A 10,357-nucleotide genomic window follows, 5' to 3' on the forward strand; every position below is an offset into this window, starting at 1 on the left:
CTCGCCCAGAGGGGGCAGGGGGACACCCAGCTTGGCCCTCCCTTCCCAGTCGATCCCTGTTTTTCCCCAGTGCAGCCCCCATCCCTGGGTGTGTGCAGGACTGGCTGTGGGTTCCTGCTTCCCTCTCCCCACCACCGATCCCAAGCTCATCCCCTGCAGCCTGACCCCGGGCGCAGGGTGAGGCTGTTCAGCTCCACATTCTGTGTTGGTGGCCAAAGTCCAACTGTGCCATCTCCAGTTTCCGACCCCCTCCTGCTCTCCTTCCCTGCCAGCATGGGGACAGCCCGGCCCCTGCCCTGTCCCGGGGGCCACCGCTGCCCTTCGTCCCCACTTACCTCTGGCGCCAGGGACGGCCCCATGCCTGCTGCTGGCCTGGCTGCGGCACGGGGTGCTGGCTGCAATGTCACCGCTATCCTGGTGCACCCCGGCTTGGCCGGGTGCCGGTGATTATTCTTAGCAGTGTCCTGTGCTTTGCACTTGTCCCCTGATGCAGCTGAACCGCATCCCACCTCTTTCAGGCTGCTTCTTGCAGGTGCAAATGTCACCCGGTGACAGTGCCTCTCCCCACCGGGGATCTCTGCAGGGTTCACAGGCTGGGACAGGGACCTCAGCGGCCCCTGAATGTGGTGGCTGTCCCACCTTGAGTGCACTGCCCGGGCACCTCGGACCCCCAAGTGAGAAGGCACCAGGCGATCAGCTGAGGGGTGAGCCAGCGGATGAGCCCTTTGCACTGGCTGGGAGGTGACACAGGTGAGGGGACAGAGGCCAGGTCACCCCCAGCAGCACAATCCCCCCCCTTCCCCATCCCATCCCAGCACCCACCACCCCGGGGATGCCCCACAGCAGCTCTTCCCCCAGCACCCAGAGGGTGTCACTGAGAGAGCGAGCTGCAGCCCTGCATACCAGCTCCTATGGAGAAAATTAACTCTATCCCAACCAAAACCAGTACAGGTGCCTAAGGGAATTTGGGGGAGCAGGTCCAAGAGGCTGGGAGAAAGCAGTTGTGGGGGGCTCAGGCTGGCCCTGGAGCAGCTGAGGTCCCTGTGTGTCCCCAGGGATGGGGAAGGGGGCAGGGAGAGGATGGGGAGGGGACAGCAATTTTCTTGTGTTTAATTGGGCAGCACAAAGGAGCAGCGCAGCCAGCGGTGAGACCCTTCCCAAGGGCAAATGGCTGCGGTGCAGGGGAACCGGAGGGGGTGCTGGGTGCAAGACCCCCTCACCGCCCCTTCACGCTCCTCACCCAAATCCACCCGACACGTGCCGCCTGTGCGATGTGAGATGTCTGTGCCTCCTCCGCCCCCTCCCTGGGCTGCAGCTGAGCCCCCCGCCCCCCTGGCCCCTCTGCACCCCCGGCAGATGCGAGCGAAGGCCCCAGAGGCAGATGGCAACATTTGGTAGCTGAGGGGTCCCCGGCTGTGGGACTTTGCCAGGGTCCGGTGACCCGATGGCTGGGAAGCCCCCTCCCCACCCAGCCAGGGCTGAGGAGCCATCCCCAGCTCAGGGCAGGGTGGGCAGCAGGGGTTCCTGGGGTGGGCACATTGCCTGTGCCATGGGGTTGCCCGGATGGTGGGAGGACATGGGGGGATTGGCGGCCCAGGAGAGCAGGGGTCCGTCCTTGAGCTCACCCCCGGCAAGACCCATCCCCTAATATCTGTTTTCAGCTGAGGGCAGTGGGGATGGTCTTCCTGGGCTGCTGCACCATTGCTAGGGGACAAGGGGGACCCCCTCACCCCAGGGACCACTGGGCACCCCACGTGAGTGGGTATGACCCCCTAGATTTCAGTGCAGGGACCCGCTGGCAGGTCGCAGCCACTGGCCCCTGGCAGCCCCCCCACCCCTGCTCCATTTGCATCCCATTTCCATGTGAAAGGAGCAGGTCAAGTTGAAAGTTGAAAGGCTGGCAGGGGGGGGTCGGCTGGGGAAGGGGCCGCTGCCGGAGGTGAGACCCCAACAAAAGGGCCGGATCCCCAGGGCCCGGTGCTCGCCTGGCCACGGGCTGTGGCCCTGGCCCTGCTGGCAGCTGCCATCTGCGGGTCCGTCCGCCACCGTGCAGACAAAGGCCTCGCGCCCGGCACGTCCCCATCTGTCACCTCCCCGGCTCCCGGCCCCGAGCTGCTGCCTGCAGAGATCTGCGGGGAGAGCCGGGTGCGGGCAGCATCCTTCCCTCTGGAAGGTGCCCAGGTGATGCTGGAGAGCTTTGGCATCCAGTCCCCAAGTCTAGAAAGGGCCCCGTGCCTGGCAGAGCTGCTCTGCAGAGCCCACAGCTTGGGGAAACTGAGGCAGGAGCAAGTGGTGGCTCGCCCTGCGTCAGGGCAGGTAGGGCAGGGATGATTCCCCCACTGCAAAGCTGGGCGCAGCCTCGGCGGAGCAAGGGGCTCTAATTAAACTCCAGGAATTAGCACCTGCCAAGATGAGGGGGGTGAGGGGGGGCGCTCCCAGGGTGCCTCTGCCTGGGGCTGCCCGAACCATGCTGAGCCCCAGCCTCGCTGCTCCTTGGGCGCTGCAGGGCACCCACAGCTGCCTCCACCCAGCTCTTCCAGGAAGGATTTAGCCTCTGAGCTCGTTTTTTTTGCTGGTTGGCGGCTGCATTTAGCTCCTGGGGGGGGTCCTCGAAGTGGTGTGAGGCTGTGGGAGGTGAGAGTGGAACCAGTGCCAGCACCTCCCTGCCCCTCTTTCCAAACACCATTCCTCCCTCCCTGCCCCATCCCTGTGTGCCCTGGGGTAGTGGCAGAAGTCTGGAGCTGGGGGAGCTCTCCCGTGGTGGGGTTGCCCTCCCAAAACCTGTCCCGGGATGCTCCCAGAGAGGGCGAGGCTCCGGGGCGCTGCCTGCCTCCAACGCCCCGTTCCAAAAACAGCCGGGTGCCCAGACGTGCCCGGGCAGCTGCCTGCAGCCGGATACCCACACCCCACGCAGGCTCGGTAGCCACGGGGTACGCAGCCCACCCCACCAGCCACCGTCCCACGAGGAGCAGGGGAGAACGTGGCTGGGGAGAAGGAGACGGGGGACACCGGGAGGCCCCCCAGGAGAAGCAGTGTGGCGGCTGAGCCGTGCCGAGGAGGCTCCCACGTCGCTGGGGTGATCCAGGTGGGTGGCGGAGGTGGTACCGGTCCCGTGCCGGTCCCATGCCAACGGCGTGGGATGGGGTCACCCAGTGAGGGGGTGTCTCCAGGTGGGAGGTGATCCGGTGTGCCAGGTGAGCCTGGCTGGGCTACCCACACCAGGAGGGAGAGGAGCCGTGACCATGGTCAGGCATTGCCAGTCATGAGTGGGGCTGTCAGCTCTGACACTCGGATCCCCACGCTCCGGCCATGGATAATATCATGGGCATGGGATAATATCAAGGCATGGGGTAATATCACTGTGATTTTTGGGGCTGTTTGGTGGGCGACTCAGCTCGGCTCGGTGTAGCCCAGCTCAGCGCAGCCATGCCAGGGCAGACGGCTCAGCGCCGCAGGAATGTGGAGCAGCAGGTTGTGCCTGGCTGGGCTGTCCTTGCCAGGGAGCCCACACTGGCCACGGGTGGCCATGCTGGGGAGCCATGTGTCCCCCTCCCTGCCCCCCAACAGCCATCCCCTCAGCCCTTTGTCTCCGGGGCTGAGCCTCTCGCACCGTGCTGAGATCCAGAGCCCAATGTGGGGGACGTGCTCTGGCTTTGTCTTGCCCGGGTGATGGCACATTTGCACCCCTGTGCCAAACTGGGGAGCCCCCCCTGAGCCTGGCACAGGGTATGAGGGCAGTGGGGCCAGAAAAGCAGAAAGCCACCCCCGGGGAGGAGGCAGGAGGGTCTGTGTTGGTGCTGGGACCATCCCCAGCTGTCCCCATGCCTGGCCGGCCCCCCGCAGACACTTTCCAGGTCAGAAGGCAATGTGTCCCCCCTGGGCAGGGGACAGGGACAGGGACAGCCAGCCTCCCCCAAGCCACTTGCCCGTCACACTTCATCAGGAGGATGCACCGTGCGCCGTGGGGCACAGGGGACCATGTTGGGGTACACACACTTGGTAGGGTGAGGGGGGGTGGCCAGTGTGGACATGCTGGCACACGTGGGCTTGCAGAGCGTGCAGCCATGGCTCTCTGTGGCCATGGCGTGGTGCTGTGGGTGCCGGGACCAACGCTGGGACGGGCCCTGGGCTGCACCCAGGAAGTTGGGCACAGGTAAGCGGCTGACGGGACCGGCAGTCAGCTCAGGGCCACCGTGGCAAGGAGCGGGGCCACGGCACACTGGCCCCCGCCGTGCCCACCACCGCACCCGGTGAGTGCCAGGGCTTGCTGTCACCTTGCCTGTGACCCGGGATGGGGACCCCCAGGGGGGTTCTCGGGGTGGGGAGGGAGGGGGAGGGTAGGGGCAGGTCCGACCCCCCATGTCCCCCCGCTCTGTGCCCCACTGCTGCCTGAGCCCCTCTGTGTGTTGGGGTCCCTCTGGCAGTGCCCACCCCCGGGCAGGGGGCTGCAGAGGGGTGCGGGGCTGGTTTTCCCCCCCTTCCTCCTTGCCGTGGGTGGGTCATTGCCTCTGTGCGACCGTTGGGGCGGGCGGCTGGGCTTGTTGGGGTTGGCGGGGGCCCAAGGACACGGGGTGCACGGGGCCCCAGCCTGGCTCCCGGCACACCTCGGCTGGGGAAGCACAGGTGGAAACCCCCCACAGGTGCTTTCCAAGGGTCTCAAGGGTGGGAGTGGGGAGCTGGGGAGCAGCCAGAGCCTGCGGGGGAGCCGAGAGCTGCGGGAGTGGAGCCCCGAATCCTCCAGCCTGGTGGGTGGTGGGTGAGTGGAGTGGGGGATGCACCCCTTGGTGTGGGCAATGCGCTGCTGGGTGGGAGAAAAGCTCTCCTGGGAGCAGGGGATGCACCCCTGGATGCGGGAGATGCACCCCTGGTGTGGGGGATGCACCCCTGGATGCAGGGGATGCACCCCAGGGCACGGGCGATGTGGGCAGAGTATCGGTGAGGGGCTGCCAGACCACAGCCTCCCCCTCCCCGCCCCAGCCTCGCTCCCTGGGGTGCCCCTCGCCGGGGCTGGGGCTCCCTCCCCATTGGCCCCATTGGCCCAGGAGCGGTTTGAAGCAGGCTTGCTCCTCGGATTGGCCGGGGAAGAGTTCGGGGAGGCCTCGGCGGGCGGGTGGAGGCGTGGTGTTTGCCTTCAAATAGGGAGCCCGGCTCAGCCGGTGCAGACAGTGCGGCACCGCACAGCCCTGCGCAGCCTTTGTCTGCCCGCCTGCCCCCCCCCTACTCCAGCTCCCGCCACCACCCCCTCACTCCAGCCCCTCTTTGCAGCCGACAGCCCGTGAGCCCCTTGCTGCCCGTGGCTCTCACCCACCCTACGCCCCGCTGCCGGCGCGGAGGATGCCCGTCGAGGCGCTGCAAGCCGGCGACGCCATGAAGGGGGTGACAGTGGCGGCACCCTTCACCTCGGCCATGCCCATCCGCATCCTCCGCAAGGGTCCCGCGTATTTCCGCCGGCGTGCCGAGCCAGGCGCCGGGAAGCCCAGCGCGGTGGAAAGGTTGGAGGCTGACAAGGCCAAGTACGTGAAGAGCCAGCAGGTTGCCAGCACCCGGCAGGAGCCGGTGAAGCCGCCACTACTCAAGCAGCCCCTCTTCACCCCAGGGGTACGCCGGGCTGCGCTCACCCCCAGCCGCAGGGCACCCCCGGGGCCACGACGTACCGAAGCCGGTGGCCCGAAGACCTCCCTCGACTTGGAGATCCTCAACAACCTCATCAACCTCTGCGACAGCCCGTTCCCCAAGGCGGAGAGCCCGCTGGGCCGGGAGTGCAAGTGGAGGGTGGAGACGCCGGTGGCAATGGGTGGTGGGACGGAGGGTGCCAGCAAGCCACCGGAGAGCCCCGCTGCCACCAAGCCCCCTGGAAGCGTGGCCGTGCGGCGGGTGGATGTCCGTCCCTGTGGGGCTCCCCAGGGCCAGGTGACACCGGTGCCTGCGTCCCCCATCCCAGGTGGGATGCCTGCCACCCCGTCACGGATCTCGCCCGCCCGCCCCGACAGCGCCCGCCGGCAGACCCTGCTGCACCGCTCCAAGTCGGACCTGAGCGACCGGCTCTCGCGGGCCACCGCCGACCTGGAGCGCTTCTTCAACTACTGCGGCCTCGACCCCGAGGAGGTGCAGGACATGGGGGCCGAGCGCTTCGCCCGCGCCAGCTCCGACATCGTGTCCCTCAAGTTTCACAGCGTGAGCACGGCCAGCTCGGAGGGTGGCCGCTCACCGCCCAGCGTGGCCACGCCGGAGGGGCGGCCGGCCGAGCGCGTCCCCTATGGCATCTCCATCATCGAGCGCAACGCCCGCGTCATCAAGTGGCTGTACGGACTGCGCCAGGCCAGGGAGCCCCAGCAGGTCTCCGACGTGTAGCAGTGGTGGTGGTGGGCATCAGGGATGGGTTGCTCACGAGGAGCGGGAGATGCTGGACTGGAAGGGAGCACTGGGGGTGCCCTGGGAGGTGAGGGGACCTCTCAGTGGTGACAGAACCCTTGAACTGAGCACTTCCACCCTTGCTTCCCTACCCCCTGTGCCACAGTGAGCCTGGTGAGGTGACTGGACATCCTTCTCGCTGTCTCTGGCTCCATCAGAGCCCTGTGCTGGCACTGGAGAGCCAGGTTACCACGAGCCTGCGGGAGGGCAGAGGACACATGTCCCTGGGTGTGTGGCTGGTCCCCAACACCCTCTCCTCGCTGGCTCCTGCAGGAACCTGTGTGTGATCAGCCTGGCTGCCCTGCTCCCTGCCAGCACCCATGGGTGGGGGGTAAGGGGCTGGTTCCCCCTTGCACGGAGCAGGGACACAGCCCTGGGGGAAAGAGGGACCTGCCACCAAGGAGACCATGCTGTCCAGGATGGGGGCATATCGTGGTGGTCCCTGTCTTAAGGTCTGGGAGACACTGGGTGCTGCGCAAGGAGGGGGCAAACCCGACCCCCACCTTCGAGCAGCCCAGGGCTGTGTGTGTGTGCGAGTGTCTGTGAGTGTTTGTGTGCCCTCCTGGGTGCCAGTGGGGGCACAGCCCTGGGCACGCTGGGCCCTGGTATTTATGAAGATGATGGTTGTTGGTCTTCTCCTCATTTCTAGTGTGTTTTTTTCTGATGTTAGACCTGTAAATAGTAACGCAGACAGTTTTATTAAATCTCTGTGCTTTGGAGGCTGTGTGCCTTGCTGTCTCTCGAGGAGGTGGAGGCCGGGATGGGGCAGGGACCCTTGGGTGCCCGTGGCTCATTGGGAGCTGGAGCGATGGGTGCTGTGCCGTGGCGTGTCAGCGCGGGGCCCGGCGGGCACAGCGGGGGCGGCGCTCGGGTCCGGCAGGTCCCGGCAGAGCCCCGGTCGATGGGATTCCCCTCTGTGCTGCAACCAGCACCCTGCCAACCACGCAGCCCTCCCATCCCTCCTCGCCCCGCTCCGGCAACGCGCCGCTGAGCTTGGCCGAGTCCTGGCTCCTCCGGGGCTGCGAGATGGGGCGGCGATAGCAGAGACCTCCCAGGCGGGCTGGGGAGGCACGAGGATGAAAGTCGGCTCAGGGAACGCTTTGAAGATGAAAAACACCCGTGTGTTATCCCCAGGCACCCTCGCAGGCACCGCGGCCCTCCCGGCACTGCGGGTGCTGCCTGTGCCGGTGGGATCCTCCTGCTCCTTGCCATGCTGGTGGATCCCACATGGGCAAGTGGCTGCTGGGGAAGGTGGAGCCAAGGCCACCAGCACCTGCACCCAGGGAACCCCACCTGGACACCTTGTCGCTGCCTCCCTCTGGCTCCAGGCAGGATGGTGAAGCTGTGGCTGCAAATGGCTCCACACGTGCAGGGAGCCAGCCTACCTGGCTCAGGTCCCGCTTGGCAAACGCCATGTGCGTGGCGGCGGTGACAGGCCAGGGGACAAGGTCCAGCCACCCACCCCAGGGCTGCAGGTTTCATTTTTGAAGGGACCAGAGCTGCTGCCACCCCATCCCACCCCATCCACTGCTTCCCCCCAGCTCAACATCCACTGGTTGGGGCAGCAATGGGGTTTCTCTTGACCGGGGCTTCCAACCAGCAGTTGGGATCCCCAAAAAAGCCCTCAAAGATGAGTCTTTCCCACCCCAGCTTGGTTCTTGCCCTGTGTGTGTCCACCCAGAGCCACTGCCCAGGGTGCAGGACTCGTCCAGCTCCTGCTGGGATACAGGCAGGTCCGGCTGTCTGGGATGTGGCAGGGCAGGACGCGGTGGGCAGGACGTGGGGATGGCGTCTGACCTGTGAGTCAGGCTGACAAAGCGGGCTGGGGAGGAAGAACACACCCAAGGGATCTGTAATGACAACAAGTGGGGTGCTGGGTGCTTCCCCGAGGAGCCGGAAACCCCCAGGTGATGGGGACCCCGGGGTGACGGGGACCTGGGGCACCCCCTTGGGGACAGGCTTCGCCCTCGGGGAAAGCTCTGCAGGAACTGGATCCCTGCTGGTGGCTGGGACCAGCTGTGCTGCCGGATTCCTCAGCCTGGCGTGTCCAAGGCTTGGTCTAAATTTGCTGCTCTTGCCAAGGAGAGGGGGGGTCCACACCTGCCCCCCGCCAGGCGTGGGGTGGAGCAGCCGGCGTGACCCTCCAGGGCCCCTTGGCTTGAGCCTGGCATCCCCTGACCTGCGTGGCTGGGACCCACCGTGCTGTGTGACTGTCCAAAGCCCTGTGTGATTGTGTGCGCACGTGTTTGTGCACACACGTGTGCACGCATGTTCGTGTGCATGCATGAGCTTGTGTGTCCGTCTGTTCGCGTGCACACGTGTGTGCATGTAGATGCACGGACAGGAGCATCTCGTGTTCCCCAGGCAGGAGTCTTCATCTCACCCTGCACCCTGAGACCCCCTGTGTGTAACCCTGGCACAGCCGTGGTGAGGCTACGTGTGCCCCCCCGGGAATGCCCCCCCCTTTGCATGTCCCTGCTGGGGACAGCAGGACGGCCCCAGTGCTCCTATCATTTTCACTGGCAGCTGCCTCTTGGTGGCTCCGGTTTCGGTGGGGAGCCACAGCTGAGCCCATCTGTTATTTTTAGGGAGGAGGGACGGCCGGGGAGGGTGTCCATCACCCTGACCCCCCCACCCATGCTGGGATCTCCCATGGGTGCAGGCAGGAGCTGCAGGCAGACAGCAGGCAGAGGAAGAAAACCACCAGCACCCCAGTCTGGGGAGCCAGCCCCAGCACCCCGGGGTGGGGGCCACCCCCCTGGTCTGGCACGCAGCCCCCAGCCCAGGTGCAGCAGAACACGGGGGGGGACACGGGGGGGCCAGGGCCCGCGGCTGCGTCAGGACGGTTGCCGCCTGCGGTGCCGCTGGCTGGGAGCGCGGTGAGGGCTCGCGGGCGGCCCCCACACCCTGCATTTTCCATTTTTTAATTATTCCACACAGCCCCACTAATGAGCATCTCCTGGAAGTGCCAACTACGTCACGTGCTTTAATCACTGTTAATTAGCGAATGCCTCGGGACAGCATTGAGGGCAGGGTGTCAGGAGCCCCCCCCCCCTCGCTGCTGCGTGCGCAGCCGGTGCCAGCACCCTGCCAGGGGGTCCCTGTGTTCCTCACCCCCCTCTGTCCCCCAGGACGTGCAGCAGGACCTGGGGTTAGGTGACAGTGGAGGGTCCCCTGGCACCTCTACTTTGCAGGGTCTCTGCTGTCACCCACCCAGCAAATCACTGCCCAGGGAGAAAAGGACCCATTTTGGGGAGGGTGGCACAGGAATGCTTGGGTGTCACGAAGGCAGCACGTCCTTTGTAGCTGCCACCACTGCCCCAAGTCCCCAGGGCTTGGGTACCAGTCGGACAGGTGACCTGGGGACCCAGTGGGGCATCCCTGTCCCCCAGGGGTGGGGGTGCTTTGGGGAGCTGTCACCAGGCTGTGGGGGACTGCTAGTGGGGTTGGGGACAGAGACTGGAGGGGGACAGGGACACCTGCAGAAGGGTGACAGGGACAGGCGGTGACCAAGTGTCACCAAGGCCTCCCCTCCCACGAGTTCACCCGTGCACTGAGCTGCCCAGGGCTCAGGGTCCTCTGGAGATGCCCAGGGGTTTGTCTGTCCTGCCCTGTCCTTTTGTCCCAGTTGCTGAAGTGGGGGGACGGGTGTCTGCCCCGGGGTGGTGGGGTGCAGGGCCCCCCCCCCGCCTACTCCCACTCCATCCATGCTTAGAAAATAAATACCTCTTAGTATAAAAATAAAAGCGCCTCCAGCCCAGACTGTGGCATTTTAGGGGGGTGGCCTTGGGGCCCCCAGTGCTGCTGGCCGGGGACCCAGCTGCTCTGTGTCCTGCTCTTCCCAGGCTCCTCCCAAAAATGCCCTCAATGTGGGTTTGTGGGTTTGCCATCTCAATGCCACCACAGGCGAGGGGTCTGAGCCCCTGCCCTGCTTCCCCCCCCTGCA

The 10,357-nt window shown here is 66.0% G+C and overlaps 2 protein-coding genes across 3 annotated transcripts in view; one reads left to right on the forward strand and one right to left on the reverse strand.

The window, feature by feature from the left end:
- SLC52A3 (solute carrier family 52 (riboflavin transporter), member 3) overlaps positions 1 to 512 on the reverse strand; it is a 3,825-nt gene extending 3,313 nt beyond the window's left edge. Inside the window, exon 1 of the mRNA XM_014955041.1 lies at positions 336 to 512. The gene's annotated coding sequence lies outside the window, so the exon portion shown is untranslated. The remainder of the gene's footprint in view (positions 1 to 335) is intronic.
- A 1,496-nt stretch (positions 513 to 2,008) lies between these two features.
- On the forward strand, positions 2,009 to 7,130 carry FAM110A (family with sequence similarity 110 member A). Of its 2 annotated transcripts, none has more exons than XM_014955236.1 (2): positions 2,009 to 3,085; positions 5,266 to 7,130. In XM_014955236.1, the coding sequence occupies exon 2, from the start codon at positions 5,335 to 5,337 to the stop codon at positions 6,349 to 6,351; it is 1,017 nt and encodes a 338-aa protein (XP_014810722.1). In that variant the 5' UTR covers positions 2,009 to 3,085; positions 5,266 to 5,334; the 3' UTR covers positions 6,352 to 7,130. The 2 variants fall into 2 exon arrangements, with proteins under 2 accessions (XP_014810722.1, XP_014810732.1); XM_014955246.1 differs by lacking the exon at positions 2,009 to 3,085 and adding an exon at positions 4,151 to 4,250.
- The last annotated feature ends 3,227 nt before the right edge of the window (positions 7,131 to 10,357 follow it).

The sequence above is a fragment of the Calidris pugnax genome, unplaced genomic scaffold (genome assembly GCF_001431845.1).
Source record: "Calidris pugnax isolate Ruff unplaced genomic scaffold, ASM143184v1 scaffold50, whole genome shotgun sequence".
Taxonomy (NCBI): Eukaryota; Metazoa; Chordata; class Aves; order Charadriiformes; family Scolopacidae; genus Calidris; species Calidris pugnax.

Excerpts from the sequence above, each read along its gene's own strand:
- FAM110A (XM_014955236.1), top strand. The coding sequence starts at position 5,335 with ATGCCCGTCGAGGCGCTGCAAGCCGGCGACGCCATGAAGGGGGTGACA.